At 35.5% G+C, this 24,509-nt stretch overlaps 2 protein-coding genes across 7 annotated transcripts in view; both read left to right on the top strand.

Moving 5' to 3' along the window:
* LOC116307821 (methionine--tRNA ligase, cytoplasmic) overlaps window positions 1–5,912 on the top strand; it is a 28,933-nt gene extending 23,021 nt beyond the window's left edge. For all 5 annotated transcript variants that reach the window (XM_089027670.1, XM_089027672.1, XM_089027671.1 and 2 more), the window contains exons 24-28: window positions 201–332; window positions 1,284–1,388; window positions 3,264–3,375; window positions 3,946–4,017; window positions 4,310–5,912. In XM_089027670.1, the coding sequence (XP_088883796.1) occupies window positions 201–332; window positions 1,284–1,388; window positions 3,264–3,375; window positions 3,946–4,017; window positions 4,310–4,453 (565 nt within the window). In that variant the 3' untranslated portion in view covers window positions 4,454–5,912. The remainder of the gene's footprint in view (window positions 1–200; window positions 333–1,283; window positions 1,389–3,263; window positions 3,376–3,945; window positions 4,018–4,309) is intronic.
* A 9,019-nt stretch (window positions 5,913–14,931) lies between these two features.
* Window positions 14,932–19,211, top strand: LOC116307799 (fibroblast growth factor 1-like). 2 transcript variants are annotated; one of them, XM_031718114.2, is made up of 4 exons: window positions 14,932–15,122; window positions 16,260–16,530; window positions 17,307–17,410; window positions 17,910–19,211. In XM_031718114.2, exons 1-4 carry the CDS (start codon window positions 15,099–15,101, stop codon window positions 18,108–18,110), a joined length of 600 nt encoding a protein of 199 aa, XP_031573974.1. In that variant the 5' UTR covers window positions 14,932–15,098; the 3' UTR covers window positions 18,111–19,211. The 2 variants fall into 2 exon arrangements, with proteins under 2 accessions (XP_031573974.1, XP_031573975.1); XM_031718115.2 differs by lacking the exon at window positions 14,932–15,122 and adding an exon at window positions 16,079–16,162.
* Window positions 19,212–24,509: the final 5,298 nt, after the last annotated feature.

Raw genomic sequence — 24,509 nt, 5'->3', positions numbered from 1 at the left:
ATCTGTGAGTTAGCCATGCCCTGACTTTGACCAGCCCAGAGGTTGTTTCAGGGTTCGATTTGTGAGTTAGCCGAACCCTAACTTAGATCAGACTATAGGTTGTTTTAGGGTATCGACCACTCCAACTGGTACTGTTGTCCATGTAGAGATTCTGTACTTACGTCCGAGGAAATAAAATATTTAAACTTTACTTTTTCCAGAGCCTTGATGTTTTTGAATAACAACTTCAATGGGGTAGTACCAGAAATGACCCTCAATGACGAGGACAAGAACTTTGTCGCTCTGATCAATCGTGAGCTCAAGACTTACGTTGAAAACATGGAAAAAATAAGGTAATACAATGGTCTGTCTGTCTATCCGTCAACAAGGAAACAAGCTATGAAGTTAAACTCCTATATAAAGGGGTGGTTCAAAAAAAGAGTGGTTCGAAAACCTTTTAAAAATTACTTCATTGCTTTCTCTGCCTTTTTTTTTTTTTTTTTTTTTTTTTTTTTTTTTCTTCTCTTTTCTTTTTCTTTCTTTTTCTTTCTTTTCTATTCTATTTTTATTGTCCCTCTTCTACTTTTTTTTGAATTTCATCATGCTTCCCATATGAATCCAACTATTTCAAAAAAGGTTAACGAAGCGGTGTTGTTTCATGTTGTTTGCCAGGCTATTCAAATATAAATAACGTCAACAAAGAAGAAAATATACCGAAAAAACGTGCAGATAAAGCTTGATTAAATTCCAGATGTGACCTTTCACTGATTGAACTCGCAGAGTGTATTTTAGGGCCTGGTTGTACGAAGCCTGGATAGCGCTATCCGACGGATAAATCCTTATCCAGTGGATAAGTCGATGCTGTTATCCAATAAATTTATCCACTGGATAAGATTTATCCTTGGGATAGCGCTATCCAGGCTTCATACAACCAGGCCCAGGGCTTCACCAAGCTTCACCAACCTTTTTTGAAATAGCTGTATACACTTATTTCAATAAAGTTAGTCACCTGAAAAGCTACAAAGCTGAGACCAGCAAGGATTATGGGTAGCTACATTTTGTTGATGGATTTTAGATCTTTTGCCAGTTGCAGTCTCACTACTTCTGAGCCTCCTCAAGCTGCAAATTGTACCAAAAACTTTACTATTTTGATGTTAAAAGTTTCCCATGATCCTCAGTGATCTCAGCTTTCTAGGTTTTTTGGTGACTAACTTTATTGAAATAAGTGTATAATGTGTGCCTAAGCTTCACCAACCTTTTTTGAAATAGCTGTATATAATGGGTGTCGTATTATTCTTTATTAGGCTTCGAGAGGGCCTAAAGGTACTCCTAAACATTTCTAAATATGGCAATCAATACGTGCAGGGCAACAAGCCCTGGGTACTGATCAAAGGCAGCGAGGCTGAAAGGTAAGCATCATGTAGAAAAACTTCAGGTAATAAATTTATTATGTCAAGTTCACACGCTATCAGGGATTGGCTGAATGTTCTCGACCAATCACAGGCAAGATAATTAGATGTATGATGATAAGAATGATTGTCTTTTTTGAGGTGAACAAATGAAAATGAATGCATGAAAACTTCATTTTAATGGAGCGAACCACGGTCACCTTGTCGCTATTCAATACTAGATGAAGAAAATCTGCTTATATTTCGGTCCTCTTGGAATTGCCCTATTTCACTATTTTACACAGCTTGTTTATAAGGGGGACAGAATGGTGAAGAACAATAAGAATTTGGACTAATTTTACTCTGCAGCTGAATTGATAGCTCTGATATATCTTGCTTTGAAGCGGTTTTTATCCTATATAGATATATTCCTATACATAAGATATATGGCATTTGGTTGCTATTATTGCTTTTCTTAGTTCTAAAGTATGTATTGTTTTGTATATATTTTCCTTTGTGCTGATGCTGTTTTGGTCCCCTCCCAAAACCATTTGTCTTAGCTTTAATACAACAGATTGTTTCCATATACCATCACAGTTTATTAGGGCAATACACCAATCTAGCATTCGATGTATACCGCTGTTTTAATAGACCACCTTCTCATTTGCACAGCCTCGTTTAAAAAGTCAGCCATTAACAGATACCATTAAAACTACTCCGTGGGATTAGTCAAAACATCGGTGTTATTCAACATGCACGTTCTTTACATCAGTCGACAGATGACTTTTGCAAATGGTTTGCTCTTTACCGAGGCTAATACCAAAATGTAATTACCAAATGAGAAGAAACTCAATTAAAGACCTGAACTTAGCTAAGCAAGTTTGGCAGAAGTTTTCGTTTGACGTCTTCAATCCGCAGGTGGTGACTCGTGGATGATATATTATATCATTGAAAAAATCAACTACGCTTTTAAACACTTTAATGACAGTATCCTCCCTCGGTGTTCTGATTAAATAATCGATTAACTCGCGCCGTGCGACTGATAAAAATGTATTATCTTTGGACTCCGTGCTGTGTTCAGGCAACCGACCCCATCCCCGTATTCCGTATTACCCTAATGAACGATGATGAACTAACCCTTTCAAATTGGTTGACCAAAATAATTATCGACTTCATATCGTGAATAGTGCTGTGGTCGCAACACATTGTCACAGTACCATGATTAGACTGATATTTTACAATCTTATTGATCTTAATCTTGTTGGCGTTACCGGCTTTAGGAGCCAGGGTGGATCCACGTCATAAAGAGGGGGTTCTGCGTTCAAGGGGCATCCACCTGTACTAGAAGCCGAATCAAAAACCAAAAGCAAACGGACAGTACATGTTAAAGAAGAAATCGAAATTCTCATAGGGGGAGGGGGTGGGGGAAGGAAGAGCGAGAGTACCAAACCCCCAGCGGCCAAAACCTGGCTTTAACCTGGGTTCAAAGTGCATTTGTATTTCAAGGCGACCCAGTCTTAACATAATATACAATATATCCAGATGTCGACCATCACAAACGCTTTGAAATAATAATATGATTTCTTTAAAGTTACAAGTCAGTTTTGCTCGAAAATAATGACGTTTGAGAGTTGTTTAATAACAAATGCTTTTTAAGGTTTATTTTTACTCAGATTAAGCCGAGAGTCCGTACGTTGTTCTTGTTGAAATACACGAATGCGTAAACCTTTTTCTTGAGTGACAAATTATATTGTTGATCTCGCTCCCAAAACCTTAATTTTGTCGAGCACAAGCAGTGAGAAATAAGGGCTCTGAGAACGAGATTGGATTGGTTGTAAAGATTTTTCTGTGCCGTTTATTCGTTCATGACAAGCAATTTGATTTATTCTTTTCCAGGCATCGTGCTGGTACTGTTATTGGCGTAGCAACTAACCTTTCATTCCTCCTCTCTGTTCTCGTTCATCCCTACATGCCAGTCACTAGCCAGGAAATACGTTCTCAACTCAAGGTTAGTATACAATGATTCTGTTATTACAGTATTATCTGCAAGAGAAATTGAAAATTATTTAAGCAAGAACGACTACCCTTTTACAAGAGCTGTTTTCGCATGGTACGGTACTGACTTACACCACGTGCACGGTCGTCATGCTGTAACATTGAAATGGCTTCCCAAAGGAAAGGTTCTCGTATGAGTGGGAAACATACAGTTCTGACTTACAGTACGCGGTAGAACATGCCGTAGCATTGAAATTGCTTCCCATAAGAATGTTTATCGTATGAATGGGAAACATACAGTACTTTCTTACAGCACTGACTTACAGCACGTGTACGGTAAGACAGGCTGTAACATTGAAATGGCTTCTTATTGTCTTCCGGCAGTTGATCTATCACAGTGCATAGTTACGGCTACGGTACGATATGGTACGGAAAATCATACGACTACACAGAAATGTGTCCTTCTTCTAACCATACTCATGTCAAAACCGTTCTAATTAGCGTATCATTACTCTTCAAAGTCATGCATTTTCTATCAGTAAACGTTTTGCGTGTACTTAAATTCTGCCATGTTTCACGTCAGGTTGACGACGACACCAACGCCCTAACGGAGCAGTTCGTACCAGTTTTGAAGCCTGGTCACAAGATTGGAACGGTAAGTAAACGTTTGAATATATCTCTTTGGAAAGGCACCCACGAAATAAAATCAATGCAAAATTCAAAGCTCTTACACCTCTCGCCCAGGTATTTACCATCTCCTAAGTGAAGGTTTATACTTTCAATAATGTTAATGACTGTGACATTAAGTAAGGTATTTGAGTGTATTAGTTGAAACAGAGACACACCTTCCTGGTTGAAACTAGTAACGAAAGTATAGCCGAAGGGTTCATGTGCACACCCTTTACGTCTTGCATTCCGCATTAAATCAGTTTTTTCCTTGCTTTTAGCCCAAGCCGTTATTCCAAAAGATCGAGTCGTCTCTAGCAGAAGAATTGAGGAAGAAGTATGCTGGACAAACAAAGGTCACGGCTGAAGAACCCTCTCCGGCTCCGGCTGCTGCTGCGGAACAGAAGGACGCTTCTGGTAAATGAGCCGAAAAAATGAGCCGGCAGATAATTTACAACTGAAGGAAAATTTACAAAAATAATTTGGAAAATGTTTTATAGTTTAGCTGTGACAAGCAGGTCGAAATAGCGTGACTTTGAAATGGCTTCTCATTGCTCACGACTAATCAAAAAGCAGTTATAATAGTGATTGATTTTAGGGCTGTCCACAAAAGTTGCTCCAAAAACTCAAAAATGTTGCTCAAAATTTGCCAAAAAGTTGCCCCAAACTCTAAAAGTTGCTCAAAATTTGCCAAAACACTTCACGAAATCTTTTTTTACTACAAATTGATAAATTACCTATAAAATTTCCAGCTTTAATAACTTTAATAACTTTGTAGACATACAATATTTTCTTGTCTTTTTCAAAACTTAATGCAAAATGTCAATGTTACTTGACTACTGTTGTGTACTGATAACTATCGAAGCATCTGTTATGCTTCTTCTTCTTCCGAATGTTTTTAAGTGCTTTCACGGCCATTATAACATCATATCAATCCCGTTTTGTCTAATTAGTCTCAGGGAGTACGAGAAGTGCAAGCAATTTCCTTGCTTAGGGACTCATTCTTTAACCGTATTGTTATCTTGTGGAATGCACTTCCACTTCATATACGTAAAGCTCCCTCTGTAACTTCTTTCAAGAAAATGCTCTATGAACTCTACTTAGACAAGTTCACCTGTTTTTTCGACGCTTCTAGAATTCAGACATGGAAATCTGTATGTCCTCATTGTAGATCGGTTAATAGCTTTCATTGTTGTTAATATGTGTTTTGTACACCACTTTATTGAATTTTTTCCTATCAACTTCTACTTAGTTATTATTTTGCTTTGTTTTATTGGGGCGAGCCTCGATGGGACTACGAGTCCGTTCGCTCTGCCCCTCTTGTAGTTTACCCGTATCCGTTTTTTTGGATTCCCATTATCATTATTATTAAAAAAATTTGTATTTTTTTAATATTTATGTAATCTGCATGGAAGTCACTAATAAATAAATAAATAGAATCACTTGAGTATGCATTTGCCATTTTGTTTTAACAGTAAAACCGCTGACTTTCTGATCGCTTGCATAGATTACCACAGGCAACCCATTTTTAAATTTTACAAATTAGCTATTTTTGAAACTTTGAGCGACAAGAAAACAACTTATATTCTGTTATTGGGTCTGATAATTTGCTAGAACTCGAGGAAAAACTCGGGGGAAAAAAAGGCTCATATAGAAAAAAAGTTGCCCGTAATTGAAAAAGTTGCTCGAAATCCGGTAAAAGTTGCCGAGCAACTCGTGGACAGCCCTAATTAATTTAGGAAGCCATTTGAAATAATTTCAAGATAACTGTAGAATTCATTCCTAGCCGAAGTAAAACATAAGTGACTAGTTCGGCTTCCATTGATAGCAGTTGAATTTCAACTGAAGGAACTACCGACGTTAAATATAGTAGCTTTACCTTTACCTTTTTAGTTCGTCATGCATCGTTTTTCGTGTTTTTTTCTTTTTTAAATCGACATATATACTTATTTCAATAAAGTTAGTCACCAAAAACCTAGAAAGCTGTGATCGCTGAGAATCATGGGGAAATGCTTTATATCCAGCAAGTAAAGCTTTTGACACAAATTGCAGCAGTTGAGGATGCTCAGAGGAGGTTAACTTGTAACTGGTAGAAGATCTCAAGTCCATCAACAGTTATCAAGCGGTTGAAACATGTAAAATGTATCTATCCATAATCCTTGTCGGTCTCAGCTTTGTAGCTTTTCAGGTGACTAACTTTATTGAAATAAGTGTAATCTAGAGTCAAGAAACCAAGGTGTATCAAACCCTTACGTTATCTCGTCATACACGAACGACTCATGGCTAGCTAGTTGAGGCCAGTTTTCTGTTTTTTTAACTCTCTAATTCAGTAGTTAGCGTAATTTCATTTCCTGTGCATCTTGAACCTCGTTGCACTCTGAGCAGAACGCCAGCGAAAGTTCTTGCCACGCTGCATGCTCTAGACTGGATCAATGGTTTCCGGTTTTGCAGTCTCCATTTTGACGTCATTGTATTGACTGGAGTCTAAAGGACAGACACAAGGAATCTCTTTAAACGTTTCTTTTTTCAAAATAGCCGACAATCCATGAAGTTATAAGTTAGTCAATACCCATAAAATGATGAAGCTTTAACAGCGTAAATTTCAAAAAGCAGTTATGATCTACAAATCACTACATGACCTTGCTCTCGAGTATTCAGTATTTGCGATCCTTGTTTGTAGATCGTAGCAGCGTAACGAGCTATTCTCTGAGAAACACCGAGAACAAACTAGCCAGCCTAAGCCCTGCATTAACAACCGTAAAAACAGTTTTGGGTACAGTGGTGCGGTGCTATGGAACAGTCTGCCAAATGATCTGCGAACGGCAAACACCCTAAGCAAATTGAGACAAGGTTACATTAAGCTTATCATTTATTAGAAGTAGCATTAATTTGCACAGCACTCGTGAAAAGCAGGTTTTTAATTTTTTTATAGTACATTATTTAATATATTTAGCAAGTTTTAAATTATAGTATCGATTTAGTAATATAAAAAAGTATTAATTTTAAGATTTATTTATCTAGTATTTCTTTGTAGAATTCTGATGAGTTTACTGTGGTTAAATAAAGCTATCCTATCTTAATTCTACTCTGATCTCTGATCTATAGCGCGTCGTTATTTATTCTCTTGGGGGGGAGGTGTTGTAATATTCAGTATCTCCAAAATTATTCAAAACGATTTTGCAACTTTTTAAATTCGCAATAATCTTGTTTCTCGTATATCGAGTATAATTATTTGTATACATCTCATAGCAAATTTATCGTAGATAATGAAGGCGTAGCTATATTTTGATTTTCAAGCACTAGTAATGCAGGTAAATTGCTATTTTAAACTAACTTATTTGTATTTCTTTTCGAGTATTTTGATTTTACTTGATCGATTTTTCTGAAATTTTAAAGCTCCATCGGTTAATATAAAATGCTTAGATTTTTAAATTCCTAAAAAAAAGTTTGAAAAATATCTAATAGTTAATTTTGACACCAGTTCGCTGCATTTTTCCGACCCGAGTTCGAGAGCTCTTCAAAATTTCGCTTCGTGTTATACACTCTACGGCTTATAGTTTATAATTTCACATATTGGCATCATGGATATCAAATTTTGTTGCACTGTAGGTTAGTCGATCAAGTTAGCCAACGGGTACAGAAGCTTGAATTGTGACTGGAACTTTGTTGAATGACAGTGCAGTTGCTTGAAAGCCATAGGGATGACCTAAGCCTTGATTATGCCTTTAAAATTTACCTATTATTTTTAGAATTGTCATGATCACCACTAAGACTTAGGTCTAGTTAAGACGTCGAATTTTTGCCGCGTCGAATCTCTATTTGAGGCCAGGAGCCAAGAAAACGCCTAGAATTACTACATAAGACATCATGATCAGCTCTTTTGCTTAGCGCCAGGAGAAGGTATACGTTAACTTTGGTATACACCTATTTCTAAAATCGTTGTCGCACCAAGAGCCTCAAGTAACAAGAAGAGGCTCCAGAGAGAGAACAACGGTACTTTTAATTATAATTGATTTATTCATGGTTCATGCAAGTGGCTATAGCTCTCCACTAATTATCATGATCTCAAGCAGCCTTGCTTGGAGCAATTTGTGAAGTCAAGAAATAAAAATGCGCCATGAAGAAACTAATTACAGCTAAAAGTACCGGCGTTCTCTGCAGTCTTGGCTTGTTGCTTGAGGCTTTTGGTGCGACAATGATTTATGAAATAGGTGTATATACTTCTTCTAGCTTCAACGTAAAACTGCGCTCGACCTTCGAAGGCAATTAGATTTACCGCGACGCTTAGGCCCAGTTTACATTAAGTTTAGATTTCGATGACTTTGATACTATAGGACTAGTCATACGTTTAATGTACTCCACTATGGAAAAAAATTAAAGCGATAGATTTGACCCTCTTTGTCCCTTATATGCAATTAAGAGGCCGGCACCCTTCCTTCAAACGCGCGGGCATGCACAAATAAAGAAACCAATCTTTGAGTCCACATTGTGGGTGGACGTTATTAGATAAAATTGATGTCTTGTCTATTTTTCATATGGGTAGCCCCTCCTGCATCTTTTGAGTCATAAACGTCATGACTCCTGAATAGCTGTAGTAGCCAAACCCATACAAGGGTCGACAATGCGTACAAGTATTTTTCTTTATTTTTGAGCCACAAACGTCAGGTGGACAAATTAATTCCAATCGAAAACTTGATCAGCCAAACCCAAGGGTTGTCGAATATGTACGCGTGCAAGTATTTTTAGATTCGAATCAAAATGCGTCGATCAACGCAAACGGAATAGTCTAGATACAATCGCGGTTACCTAACGTCTACGTACGCGTTTTTCATACTCAAGAGATCGTTAAGAAGCTTAATATAGACTATACTCGCTGGTTTTCTTTAGAGGCTTAGTATGCAGGCAGAATCCGGCACTTGCTCAACCATGCAATCACTAACGTTATATTTCTATTAAAGGATTTGACATGACTTTATCAACATTTATTGGCTTAGGCTCAGGTCAAAAATCGAACTTCACATGAACCGAACCTGTTGCCGGTGTCATTAGGTTCGACTCATGTGAAGTTCGAAGTTTGACACGAGCCTAAGACTGTAATATTTGATATTACATAGTAGGTCATTGTAGTTTTCTTCACAGCAGGCAGATGCTGGACCAGTACGTGCAAGCAATCGCCCAAGGGAGCATGGATGCTTAATTAATCAGAATCAGTATTTGAACTATAAGTTGTTACTGGAATCCTTGAGAGCATGTGTTATAGATAGATACAAGGATGTGGTCAAATCAGCGTCATTCGTGGTTCTTAATAGCCCTTTGGCTCTTTCTTGATATTGCAAGGCACCTGAAGCATGAAGACAACAAAACAATAGCCATGGATAATGAATTAGGAGCTAAACAATCAATACCCTGCAAAACAAAAGCCCTAACCCAGAATACAATTATTTTTGCTATACCAAGAAAGAACCGACCCTTGTAAATACCACAGAATCCACGACTCGATCGACACAGCAGTTTTAAATTTTATTGTCGGCTTGTGTCCCGTTCAAATTGTTCGAGCTTTAGTTTTGTTAATAAATAAACAAAAGGCCAGTGCTGTTGTCGCCAAAATAACAACGGTATCTATCTAGTCCACTACTGATACAGCTACATTTCATCTTAACCAAAATATTTTCTGGATTCAGACGAGAAGTAAAATAAGCAATTGGCTGACGAAAACGATGTTGAAGCTAATAACTTGTTTTCTCTAAGAAGATCCTGCAACATGCATATCTGATCACAATTGACTACCGTACTTTACTTTTTACACAAATGGATCTCCTATGTTTTGCATTTAGCACTAAGGCATTTTGCTACCCTAAGCCGGTTCAGTACAAAAGATGTTGTAATAAATTAAACTTTACATAGACGTCAGAAAGCATGCTTGCTATGAGCAAGTTTCAAATTTTTCATGCAGTCAAGTTCATTTAAGTTCTTGCATTGTCACACCAAAGAAGAAATATTGAAGAAATATTTTCATATGCAGCTTAAATTCTTATTTTAAATTGTCGGCAATTTTTTCCACACCCATAATGTTAAAATCCTTAAAAATTAATTATATTTTTCAGAAGTGTGGGGCTATGAAATGCCTCTATCCTAAATTAGTTTTCAGTAGCTTCATTTAGTTTAGCTTTTTAGTTTAGAAAACTGAAAAGAATGAACAAAAAAATTCTTCCCGAATGGTCCCAGACAACATCACCTTGTAAATGACGATAGCTGCCGAGGACAAGCCGATTTCCCCCCGAAACAAAATGACGAAGAATTCTTCGATCAAATCGTTTCAAATCATTTTTAAAAACTGTTTCTGCTTGCATTCATTCAATCGTTTCAGTCTAACCGACCATAACTAATCTTCGGAAGTGAATTTTACGTCGGACGGAGACTCAGTCTGGTAGCTAGTCCGTGTGTCTGCACAGATGACTAACGTAAGAATAAAAAAATAGGAAACATGCTCCATAGCCCAGGGTAGGACGTGGTAGACGTGAAGGATTCTACCACGATACTATGGCATTTTCTTAATCCTCCGGAATTGTGCCAGCAGAAAGTCAAAAAGCATTTCAAGAATGCAAGGATGTGTGTGAAAAATGACGATAGAATTGAATCTATTTCCTATTAAGATTTTTACAATAACTAAAAAAGAGAAAAAGCCCTTATAGAATGTCCTTTAAAGTGCAGATGAACCCTTCAACAATACATTCAGTACTGGTTCTACATAAAGTAAATAGTTGATTGGTAAAATATTTCTTGATTTGAGTGATGCGTCTCTAAGTTATAAAGGTTTATACTTACAGTATGTTAATGATTTTGACGTCAGGTAAGGTATTTGAGCGTTTTTGTTGTAACTAGTAATACTAAATGCTGGCCATTTCGAAAATACAAATTTAAAATAGCTTTCATGTAAAGCATGAGTAAAATAATGATGCTTTTTAAATACTGTACCTATGAACCAGTTCAATTTTGTATATCAATTAAGCCTTAATAGACGTCACACTTATTAACATATTGGAAGTATAAACCTTCATAACTTAGAGATGCATCACTCAAATCAAGAAATATTTTACCATTCAACTATTTACTTCGTGTAGAATCAGTACTGAAAGTATTGTCGAATGGTTCATTTGCACTTTAATTTATGTGTTATGAATCATAGTTCTTCTAGTAAAATTTAACAATTCATTCCAATCTTTAATTGCTTTGTTTCCCTTTTTTATAATCCGAAATAAAATGGTTTTTCTTTTACCGACATGCAGCCTCGAGTCCCATTCTGGGCACAAATTTTCCTTTTCACTTTATTCTATGTATTTAATTAATTAATTGTTATTGCTTTCACTTACATATATATGTAATAACATACTAAAGAGAAAGATTGACAGAAAATGAGGGAACGATTAATGCACCTAAAATAACTAAGAGGCTACAAAAGATAGAGCCAAACTCAATATAATAAAAAAGTAATTGTGGTTTTTCAAGTGACGGCAAGCTGCACTCAAATTTGTTTGAATTGAAAAAGTGGTTGATATTTTAAAGTTGTCATATCGTCATAAGTAAAATTTCAAAGTTTCGTGAACATTCCACTAAACTATTTGAGATATGATTTAACATGAAATTTTACAAAGAAACGTTTGTTGGGAGGCACTCAAAAAATTTGTTCAAAGTGTAAGAGATGACAGCGAAACGTTGTCTTTTACAACTAGTTTTCTTACTAAATTGTATACCTAAAATTACCCTTATCAAGTTTTAAAAATTGTAAGGTTCAAAATTCCATGCTTCGATTATTTCTCTGGATTATTGACAATCTTCACGAAACTTTACAATTTGACAAATATCTATATGAGCCATTTTACCGTACTCTTTTTCTGATAAAACGAAAAAAAAATTCGATAGCGTGACCACATATTGAAAGACCTGAATAGAACTATGGCAAACGTTTTTATGAAGTCAGCAGAAAGAATGAGAACAAGTTTTGGCGAGATAGAATGCTTGAGGCAGATGAATGTGGGCAACATTGGGCAAACAGCTTGAAACGTTTGCCCAACCTCTAAGCTTCACTGAATTATTGGGCAAACCCTTAAAGTAATTTGCTTAGTTTGTTGAATGTAATTAATCTAAATATTTATGGTACTATAAAAGTATATATATATTTGTTCTTACACGAATTTATTTGGTTTAGTTTCTGATGGAGGAAAGCCGGCAGAGATTGATAAACTCAAACTTTAACTTGTACATAGAGGCTATAAATGGTGATCTTTGTTTGGCCTGAAACAAGGCAAAAATTGGTCGCAAACAGGAAGACAACACTATTGAAGGAGACGTCAAATGGTATTTAGTCTAGTTTATTGTTGAGTCTAGCTTTCTCTGCATCCTATCTGTTCCTTTTCGTTTCTTGTTGCTAGAGGCGGGAAACGGGCTTTGTCTGTCTGTGTATACATATTTTCAACACGCGCGGACTGGCAGGGATACACTACAAACCATCAAATCCACCTGCCCCTGTGTTTTAAATTTCCGGCACTTTCTGTTCTAAAAGTATGATTAAAAAAGTATAATTAATTTAGGTCGAAAAACGCACACACACAGACAAAGAATTTGAATGACAGAAGGGAATTCTTAGAATATAGAATTCAATTTTACTCCGTGCAAGTTTCATTTTTATATCAGTCGCAGTCTTTACCAAGTTTATATTATTCTTGTCTTGTTAAACTTTGCTTTAGTTTTACCGTAAACGATGAAAATAGAAATTAAACACTGATATCAAAACACTTTAATTGAGAAATATTCTGCGATAGTCTTTTGCCCATAGATATATATCGGATATATTATACTTTTACTTGTATATGAGCCTATAGTTAAAGCAATGTCAACACTGTAATTGGCTATAAAACCAACGCATTACAAAACGAATATCTTTATATAACACCCAAAACATCATTTCAACCTAAGAGTCAGTGTTTAAGAACGTCTAAGGACGGCTATAAATTCAATATTTTAGATCGTCTTCGTGATACTGGCCTTAAGTACATAAAAACATGACTAATTTTATGACACCAACGCGCCAAGAAAAAGCCATTTTAAATGTGCCTAAGTTCGAATTCCTTGACTTTTTTAACAGATGTTCAAACGTGTGAATTCATTTAATGAGTACCTATGAATATTTGAAATCAAGTTAGAAAAGGTTATTGAAAAAGTTTTTCCGAAATTACAAGATGTCACTTAGTTGCCAAGCGAGTTCATTTTCATGATTTACGTGGTGTGTTTTGTACTTTTGAAACATTTGTCGTGTCAGTTAAGATTTCTTTTTCTCTTTTTTGCTCTTCTATTCTCTCATCGTTTTGTCTTTTTGTCTCTCTTTTGTCCTTTTTTCTTCCTTTCTTTTCTAAATAACTATCTTATAGTCACCAGCTTTCGTCAGCAAGCCGGAAATATCTTCCCACCAACAAAGTCCAAAAACACTTCTCTTTCTTTTTACACTAAAAAAATCTCACTTTCCTTACAGGAAGAACAAATTACATTTCTCATTGGAACTATTTATCTTATCTATATGGGATTTTCACACGTGTTTAATACAGCCCGATAAGAATTCTCTTTTATTTTGTACCGTTATCGGTATCCAGATAAGACGCCAACTTCCTTCAGAAGTGTCGTCGTCACAATGCTGCAATAGCAAGACAACCGACAGAGATCGCCACGGTTGAACATTCTAGATTTGATTATTATATAAAAACTAAAATTTCAGCAATTTGGGAAACTTAAATTTTCTCAGAAATGCAAAAAATTTCTGATGAAATTTCAAGCCAAAATGTCAGGAATAGTTTTTCGCACGAAAGACAAAGATATCCAGATATCGGAAGGATACAGCCACGACGAGTTTTTTAGGCCCTCTGTAATCGCGGAACATCATTTTGCAGACCGTGGATTTCCTCTTCCTGCCCGCGTATAGGTAAATTTAAATGTATTTGTTAATTCGCTTTTATAACTACATTCCCGGGGCTTTCAAGAGCATGGGTGTGGAAAACTATTACCTAATCTTATCGATGTCAAATGTATTATCAATTATGTAAGTGCGACTTTGGTGAACAACAAAAGCCAATGAACCATTGAAGGTTTTCCTTTATGCAAATTGTTGAGCAAACACAGTCTCGTGCCATTGTTAACGACTTGATAACAACCTATGAATGGTTGTTCAACGAGATACTACAGTGTACAGTAAATGACTCGATATTGAATATCATGTACGAAAATGAGAGAAAACTGTATACGTACTTGGGGAACTTTGCTGCAGTCTGACCAATTTTCGTGTATAGTTTTTTTGATAGCTCTATTCACAGTTCAGTGACTAGACACCACATTTTTAGCATATTACTTCAAAATCACTTAGTATAACGAATAAAAAGCCCTCGTAGTAGTGCCGAATGAGTAACCCTTAAAGTTCTTGCAGCTATTAGCACATTATCGCTTCCTATCGAGGTAGACCTGCAGCTATAGTACCATAGACATACTTATACTGACATAGCAATATTCCCTGGTATAAATAGTAACAATTTCGACCATGAGAGAAAATCTTTCATAATCATAGAATATTCCGCATCCACTCAAATTCTTGGTTGTATTTTACGTCATTTAGTGTGCCTCCTGTTCTTTATCAGCCGTGGTAAGCCTACCATGGATTGAGGGGGGCGTTAGTTTTCCCGAAATAGCTAAAAGATTATTGGCCTTCTAGCAATAATATGACGATATGTGCAGAGAATTTCTCTCTAACTTCCTAACTTCTGACGTAATTTTGCTTTATTTGCCTCGGACTATCTCCTCGGCAACCAGGGTCTATAAAAAAACATGGCGGGTTTACTTCGAGCACACACATTCCAGCCTGCGACTGGGACAACACCATCAGAGCTCCAATCACTAGCTACACTAGCTGTAAGAAAGAAAAAGGCGTACTCAATACAGAAGAGAATCATAGATTTTTTCGATATTATCATTGAATAGTTTGGAAAATTATTTCATTCTGTAGTTGGATCAACGTTCACTTATTTACCAAGAATGCATAAGACAACTTCAATGATGGTAAGTGAAACTCTCAGAAAATTTTTTAAGTAAATAGTGAAGTAAATCAAAGATTAAAATCTGTGATGAATTTGTTGAAAACACGAGGAAATAATTAGTTAATTGTCAGAAAATATTATCCGTAATCTAGATTGTACGCGAATTTAGGATCCCGACCTAGAACTATTACTAGGCTGTCATGCTACTAGAAAGTTTTCAAGTTGTTTAAATAGTTTAGATTTTTTGTGGGCAAAACACGAAAGTAGTTTTGAGATTTAGAGTAAAACCTGCATATTTTGTTTAGAGGTGCATTTTCTGCAAGACAGGTTGATTTTTATCGCTGACTCAACCAAAATAATTCTTATTTATCCTAGAACATAAACTTATTATTCCGTATTTGGAGTTTCGGCTTTGTGCTATGAACCTTATCCTAATTTTGTCGTTACATAGAAAAATATTTTTAAATCCAAAAAATTTGATCCCAAAGACTTTTTTACTCTTTTAGTCCTTTTGCAAAATTTCTCTTGAATTATGATTGGCTGATCAACCAAATCAGAGAGAGCCTGGGATATCATAAAGGTTTAAGAATAAGAACTCGGGGTTTTCCCTGTGTGGTAAAGTGAATTACAATTAGGGTTGACAAGGGGTCTTCCCTAATTATTTTATCGCGACTGGTTTCCGTCAATTGAACGCGGAAGCTCAGTAAAGTTGCATCTGGATGCATTCAAGTATTTGGCCCTCCTAGCTGTTTGAATAAGGCATATCGAAGTCACCATATTTTAACAGTGCAGGCGATCTTGATGCGGAAGTCGATAAGAGAGCGACGAGATCGTTTGCGTGGGAGAATTGAATTAAGGGTTTTCATTAATTATAGAACGAGGAATAAAATATCTCATTTGATAAGGGGGTAATCACCAATATTTATAAGTAGGTGTTTCTCTCGTAGTTTGAAGCTATATAAACGACGCTCACTAGATCGTTTTATCATTCCGAGCAGACATATATCAGGGGAAAGCAGTTTCTGACCACAACATCGTAAAATGGGTGTTGTGTCTTTAGAGGTACAAGACGAACCGGCAAACCCAATATGGCTAACTGCTTCGGTTTCGCTCTTAGATCTACTAACTGACTAATCTTTAATGTACTTTGCTTTTGCAGGCATTACTTTTTATCCTAGTTGCAATATTTGCATGGAATTGTCATGCCAGACCAAGTACTAGAGGAAGGGGGAACATCGAAGATCTAATTCGTAGACCAAATTCATTCGAAGAGGAATTGCTAGACTCCATTGTATTCAGGGACAGACCAAAAAGGCAAGCGATTAGGACTACTGTTAGGATAAATGCTAGATTACAAAGCAAATATGGATGGTTCTTAGCGATTAAAGACGACGGCAGTGTTAAAGGAACTACCTATAATAGTCCAAATGGTAAGTCGACTTTTCTCTTAGCCTGCCGCACGTGTATAATATCCTGATGTTGCATTGAAATTTTCGAAAGCGAGTCCCTATATCTTTTCTTTTTCCAAACTATTACCAACTAGATTTTCCATTTGCAAAACAATTTTTCTTAATAAAACTTATTGAAAGTACCAAATCGAATGGCTGGAAAAGCTGCATAAGCTTCCTAAAAAAGTATTATCAATTCAAATGTTGGCAAATTTAGTGCGAAAAAAACGTGGTTGGAAGTTTCAACCTGTTTTATTTGACTTGAAACCTGTTGTATTTGTTATACGAAACACATTTCAGTTTGGATTTATAGTTTGATTAATTGATTACCGATAAAAATGTGTGTACATGATGTTGGTGCATTGCAGGTGTGTTTAACCGACTTATATACGCGACGACACATGTACTATAATTCTGTCTTCGCCTTATTATACATCTTGATACCATAACTACCAGAATCTTTTTCGATTTCCTTTTTCTTGTTCAATTTTTTTAACTCTTGCGATTCGCAAGATAGTGTTGTTTATCTATTTGACAAAATGAGGTGCGATTCTATAAATGTGGTATTAAAATATAATAGGACTTAGAATGGAAAATTCTAAAATTCTAGATACTTCTGTCCTATGGGAATGGAAAATTGGTATGAACATTGCAAGTATTCAATACTTCTTGCAGTAAATCATTTTTGACAGTCAATTAACTGTAATTTCCCTACATAAAACAGAACATAAACTTAGTGTAATTTCTTTTTGTCACAGCTGTTCTTCGACTAGAAGTCGTTGGTAAAAGCTTACTTCGAATTTATGGCATAAAAGTGAAGAAATATCTTGCAATGGATGCCAAAGGACGGCTATACTCAACGGTAAGAGACTTTACTTCCGTAAACAACGCCTCTCTCTTTATTCCGTTAAAAGTTCCGCTCCAGCTGGTCATACAACTGAATGAGCGAGACAGTAGAGATACTTCTATCGTATGTTGGGTGGTAGCCAAAACAAATACTAGTTTTCACTATTGAAAAGATGTTTGTGCTCAACTACTTTATAATTTATAATATTCTCTAAATATACTTCCTTCAACCACAAAAGGATGTAGCTGCATAATGAAAATGAGATGTGTTTTATGCTTAAGTAAATATTATATCAAAATTTATGGCAAAAGTAAATAATTTGTAAATATAAGTATTTCTTTACAAAAAGTGGTGTAAAGGCATGACAGTTCTTTTAACGGCCTAGTTTTTGAATTCCAAAAGAGTACTTTTATTACTGGACAAATGTCCTAATGACAATTCGAAAAATGTGTATTTTCGGTGTGAAGGTAGACGAGGTTTTAACGTTATTTTTTTCTTTCTTTTTTTGTTACAGAGCCAGCTTAATAATGATACTTTATTCAATCAGTACCAGGGACCATTAGGTTTTAACACATTTTCCTCTGCGACTCATCTTAGCAAATCTCAAAAGAAAATGTACGTGGCTTTGCGTGACAATGGAGAAACCAAGAAAGGATCTCGAACGAAGGGAACCCATAAATCGGCACAATTCACAGTTGTAAGACTCACTAAGTAAATAATTCCGTGAGTGAATTCATATTTGTTGAGCAAGTATTTTTTAGTACTTTTAGCTGGCTAAAAAACAAAGCTAGAAGATTCTAAACTAGAATATTAATTTGTATACGTATAAGAAGAATATATTTATTTTGAAAACGTAATTAATAGATAATTAATAAATCATATCACTCGAGAAATTAAATATATATATCTATATAGAGAGAAAAATTCTAAACGAAAATCAAAATTATTATACAAAATTATGCATGTGTTGAAATTTGTGAACCAAAATGCTTTTTGATCGCCTCCGAGAAACGAAGAGTTCTGAAGAAACATAACTGTATTTTGATTGGCTAAGCCAGCAAAATTTAGAACCAATGAATTCAGTTCTGTTCCGTAGGGTTCGCCCAAATCTAAAGTTGTTGGCCTCAGACCAAAAGAAACGTGGGCTCTAGAAACGAGAACGACCGAAAGGAACTCTGGATAATCAGATATTGATTATTCTAAACATCAAACAACTTTACAATATATTAGGCCGATTTTGAAAAGTAATTTATCCCGGTAGTTATATAAGGAGTATTAAATAAAGAATTTTTAAATTGCACAAAGAAACATAAAAACGTGTTTCAAATTCAATTAATTTTCACTAAAAAATATAATTCCTTAATGAAAATGTTTCTCTCTTCAAAGCATTTAAAATATAGTATATTTATTTAATTAGCTAGAAAATATTTAAATTCAGCAAAATAGGTTTATATATGGAAGTCTTTTAGTTATGATTAGCTAATTGAATCAATTGAATTTTTAACATTTAAGGCATTTATTCACAAAAGACAAACCTATAAAATATTATATAACTTATTCAAAAAAATTTAAATCTATGAAATAATATAAGATATAAGAAGTTGATGATATATTGTTACATTATTGAATGTAGTTAGATTATTGGTAAGTAATAGTATTATAGTATTATCATATTTGTTATGTGTATGCCGTATATATATGGTATTTTTTTAGTAAGCGGTATTGTAATTCACCCCACAAAGTGGTAGATGTAGATCTGTGTCAGATGGAAATATGTTCTATCCAATGGAATATCTAATAAAAAAAATTAAATGAAGAATAAGGATTTTTATTTATCTTGGTTGTTCATGGAACACAAGTAGAAAGGGAGGGAGGGAGGGAGGGAGGAAGAAAGGCAAGAAAACAGGAGAGAAAGAATGATGGATGAATGGATGGATGGATGGATGGAAAAATATTTATATAGGCAGATGGCTCCACAATTTTGATGCAGCTTGTTACAAAGCGCGATCCCCAACATATTTTAAAACTTTATACCTAGATAACTTAATAATAGAATACCATTGTCGTTGCGCCTAGCTAGAATAAATGAGAGAAATTTCTTTAATTGAAAAACTTTAAAAAAAACCTTAAAATTAAACCTAGTTTAAGTAAAATGGAATCCTTTCACTGCAGTAAATCAGTAGAATGAAAAATGAATGAATATAATTTTTTAATATATAATTACCAATGAAATATCTATTTTTCTCTATTTCGAAAAATTGAACATGTTATTTTCACGTGTGAAGGTAATACCATTGCGATGGCTATTCAAAAATACACGGAAAGAATTGCCTGAAAAAGCCAAAACATACTTTCATTGATAATTATATAATAAACAGAATATTACATGGGCGCTTGGAGATAAATTTATCTTCTCGTGTTGAAAATCTCTCACTCGTTCGCTGCGCTCACTTGTGAGAGATCTTTTCAACACTCGAAGATAAATTTCGTATCTCCGCGCACCCATGTAATATCCTCTATTAATTTTGCCTATATTCTTTTTGTAAACAGCGCAGTTGAACATTTAATGCTAATTTGCGCTTTATAACCCTTCACAGTCCCCTGCGCCATCTTGAAAGGTAGCCGTGCCTTTGCATGGAAGCGAGACGAAGAGCTTGCAATGATAGAGACATGTGAATAATTGTCCAAGGTGTTAAAAAAGGGTCTCTATCATTACATTTATATGTACTGATTTAGAAATACCAGATAAAAGCTTATTCTCTCGTAACGAGCAAAAGGCAGACTCTTAATTCTTCGCACAACAACAAAAATTTCAGTGAAAGCCAAAGTTAATATTTCAATTTATTTTTAGCTCGGGCAATAACATTGGTCATCAGATAGTACTTATAGCGAGTGGGCGGAGAAATAAAAAGTACGAAGATCTAATGACAAAAAAATCAATTACTCTAGCCTAAAAATCGTTGATTGATTTTTTAAATTAGATTTCATGAATGGCCATAAGCACTTATTTTTCTGATTATAACAACACGTCATTTAACATATCTAGATACACCCACTTGCAAGAACGTTGTCATACGATATTAGAACATTAGTAATTTAGTGAGAAAGGAATACATTAAAAGACAAAAGAAAAAGTTCAGCTTCAGTGATCTTCTTTTGTTTTTTAATATAATTCCTATCCCACTAAATCACTAATGTTCTATATTCGTATGTCAACGTTCTTGCAAGTAGGTGTATAAAAAAACACACTGAGAAATCATCAAAAACAGAAATCATCAATCGAAAATATAATTGTAAAAATACATCAACATTTTGGTATTACTGCTATTCCCAGTGACACGCGACCAAGTGAGACCAAAATCACAAAAGAAAAATTGAGTTTTGGTGGACGTCAATCAAAAGGGTTTCTTAAACATGTCTAAGGACTCGGACTCCGAATTTCAAACGTTTAACTGCAAACTATCAGTATTGACTTATCCTAAATATATCCAGAGTGAGAAATTCACATCGACAAGAAGCATGAGATAAAGACAACGATTTTTTCACATTTGCACCTGTTCACGTGAGTATTCACATCAGTCCTGGTGTAGAAACCAATAGAAACGATAGAAACCCTTTTGATTGACGTCCACCCAAATTCAATTTTTCGTTTGTGATGAATGTCTGGTTGGTCGCGTGTGACTGGGAATCGCAGTAAAAATTTAGTAAATTAAAGTTCAAATATTATTAATTATACCGATTGTTGAAACGAATTAAAAACTATTGGTTGATAATCACAGTACAAAAAGAAATAAACCTTTAAAGTTACCAAAGACTGAAAATTCGCACCATAATGCTAGATAGATTTTTAACGAAATTTCATGCATTCTTTATCAGTGTACGATTTCACAACTTTTGCTTGGGCTAACTGTGGTGTACTCAAATTCGAAGTAGAGAAAAATATAACCCCCGTACCCTCCCCCATTGTTGACTCATGGTAAGAAGATTCGTACATTTGACGACATAGGATATTATAGAGAATATACATATATAGAAACACCAACGCACGCGAGAAAAAAGTTCTAGTGCGCGCATTTTTTAATGGATTTTTCACTCGTTCGTAAAACAGAGAACATTATCTTGACCTCGAATAGAATATGTATTGAAATCGATTTTCTTCGATCGCCGATATATTTTATTTCACCTTTCAGTTTTATTTAAATTGGGCTCCCTTTGTTTGCAATGACTTCGGCCCCGTCCACACGTATCCGGAAATTTTTGTATCCGCAATTGTTTTTTTGTGACCGTATCCGCAAATTCTACGAAAACGGACACGTGTGGACGGTGAAAACGATTCGAATACGCTGCGTGTGGACGCAAACATTTTCGTATCCGCAAAAAATAATTTGCGGATACAAAAATTTTCGGATACATGTGGACGGGGCCTTAAAATTCGAATGAAATTAAAGGTTCGTTTTCGTAAATAAGCGTCAGTAGCACATGTTACTGCAATTTTCACTAACATGCGAACTCTGTGGCCCCGTCCACACGTATCCGGAAATTTTTGTGTCCGGAAAATTTTTTTTGCGGATACATGTTACGTCCACGCGTGTCCGCAAATTTTTGTATCCGTATCCGGAAATTTTCGAAAACGGTCTCCAGAGTGGAAATTTTTGAATGCGCTCCTAATACGGATAGGTGTGGATGGTTGTATCCGCAAATTTTCGAAAGGGACTAAACGCTAGCGTGCATCAGGGCGGATCAAGAAATTTCCGGCGATACGTGTGGACAGTGAAAACGATTCGAAAACGATTCGAATAGGCTGCGTGTGGACGCGAACATTTTCGTATCCGCAAAAAAAAAAAAAAAAAAAAAAAAAAAAAAAAAAAAAAAAATGCGGATGCCAAAATTTCCGGATGCGTGTGGACGGGCCCTGTGTCTCCGATTTTCACGCTGAAATTGGTTTTTCGCTGCCGCCAGTCAAAAGTATGAAAGGTACCGACTGATTAGGTTTGATTGACGGCAGTGAAGAACCAAATTTCAGCTTGCAGCTGTTATGAGAGAGAAAATAAATATTTTTACAGATTAATTAAGCAAGACATGAGTTTTCTAATTACCACTGCTCATCTCAAGAAGACAAGATAAAAATTATCAATATCTAAGTCCATTAGCTATATAAAAATATCGATATAAGATTTCAGCAAGGCTGCCATCACGCACAAGTTTAGATATTGATATGCATTGAATTCACAAGTAAACCTCTTAGCTCCTACCATTAGCATTTGTACCTCTGGTTACGCCCTACACAGTTTTAACCCCAGTTATTTTCGGATTATTCTCTAGAATCGTATGATAGAAATATTCCTCGTAGCCTTTTCTATACATTTACAATATATTCATATATTAACTTTAGTTTAAACTGTGTTTCATTACAAGATTTATTTTCACTCGTATTACTCGTGATTAGAATATTATACTTAGGTATTTACTATTTCTTTTAGCCAATCATGATTCAACGATATGATCACATTGATTATAGAATGACACCTGTCATAGAATTACTATAAATACAGCTCATGCAGTTAGTTCAATAGAGAGAGTAGAATAAAGATCCCGAAGCTCATACCGAGAGCGGTCGTCCAATAGAGTGACCACAGTAAATCCGTGAAACACTAATTACTAAATAGTACAAAATAGTGCTAGTTAAACAATAGAAAACAATGGAATTTGCATGAATTTGTGCTATTTAGTATTACTAAAGTTTTTAGGATTTACTGTGGTCACTCTAACTCAGCTCGGCAGACACAGAGTTCGCATGTTTTTGAAAATCGCAGTAAACTAAGAATAACCGAAACGTTTTGCACTTTTGATATTTATAACTTTCTAAAAATTCAGCGGAATAAAATTAATTTAAAGTCAAAGTCGCTCAAAGATTTGGCTTGTTGACTTTGCTAGAGGCAAAAGATTTAGAACATCGAAATCTCAATGAACTAAGAAGCATATAAATAACTATGCTACGCTCGTGAAAGATAAAAAAAATCAAACTACTATACTTACCAACCTTTTTGATATTCACCCTGGAAGCTTTGCTACTGGTCTGTAGAACGAAACTATCAATGCATCGGCGTTTATGTGATGCTGCCAGGTCGGTCCTCGAGTTGTTTATGCAGCCTGTAAATCTATTCACCTCAAAGGATGCATTAGAGCTTGCAATCTTTTGGCATTGTTTTAATGTATTTGGTACGTGGAAAGTTCGTCGACTGCGGACTTGTGTCTAATGAAGGCTATTGTCTTTTCTCTATTCAGATATATTGATTGTATTGTATTGATTCATACTCCGTCTTTGCGTCTTGATATGGTTTTATTGTTTATTTGATTTCTTTTTCTTTTTCTTTTTCTTTTTCTTTTTCTTTTTCTTTTTGAATAAAAAAAAAACAGCTTCGTGCTCACAAGGTGATATGGTGTGATCACGTGATAATAATATCAAACAAGGAAGGACGGAGCAAATACCATGATTTTTTGTCACCCTTAAAAAGAACAAGACGACAGACGAAAAAAAGTGGTATTATCCGACAGATTTTTTCAAGAAAATCGTGCTTAAAAGTATTAAAATTAGAATTGTTCACTTCTCTGGGCTACCTTTGCTGTTAATTGCAAGCTCCCAGTCCCTCCCGGTCATTATTTTTTACATATATAACAAGAGCAGGAAATAACATCAAGAGCCAATCCACAACTGCTCAATAAAACCAAGATTGGGTAATCGCTCTCATACACTTGCAGGTCGCTGAATACTATCCATTCTGATTTGAGGTTGGGTGAAAAAGTAGGCGGAGTTGCATTTTAGGGGAGATATGTCCAAGATGGCGTTTATTCCTTCCCCTAAAACAATCACACAATGCTCTGCAATGCCAACTCGACCCAGTTTTCCTCTAAACCTCGGAATAACTAATAGATCGACCCCTTGCAGCAATTCGGAATGCAGCTTCATTTGGAAGACATAGGTTTCCAATTCTCATGAGATTGAAATTCATTTGTTTTATCTTCCAAATTGAGCTGCTTTGACGTCACAGTAAGGAGACCATAGCAATGGCAAAAGAACGCCAGAGCGAGAGAAAGACAAATTGAACACGCCAAG

Source organism: Actinia tenebrosa, unplaced genomic scaffold (genome assembly GCF_029948245.1).
Source record: "Actinia tenebrosa isolate PJP-AT-01 unplaced genomic scaffold, QUT_ActTen_1.0 PGA_scaffold11__36_contigs__length_13525064, whole genome shotgun sequence".
In the NCBI taxonomy this organism is placed as follows: domain Eukaryota; kingdom Metazoa; phylum Cnidaria; class Anthozoa; order Actiniaria; family Actiniidae; genus Actinia; species Actinia tenebrosa.
The sequence above is the reverse complement of the archived record's forward strand: the minus strand, read 5'-3'. Positions and strand labels throughout refer to the sequence as shown.

Coding starts and splice junctions, on each gene's coding strand:
- LOC116307799 (XM_031718114.2), top strand. CDS start 15,099: ATGCATAAGACAACTTCAATGATG. Junction 15,123..16,259: donor ATAAGACAACTTCAATGATG/GTAAGTGAAACT, acceptor TTGCTTTTGCAG/GCATTACTTTTTATCCTAGT. Junction 16,531..17,306: donor TACCTATAATAGTCCAAATG/GTAAGTCGACTT, acceptor TTTTTGTCACAG/CTGTTCTTCGACTAGAAGTC.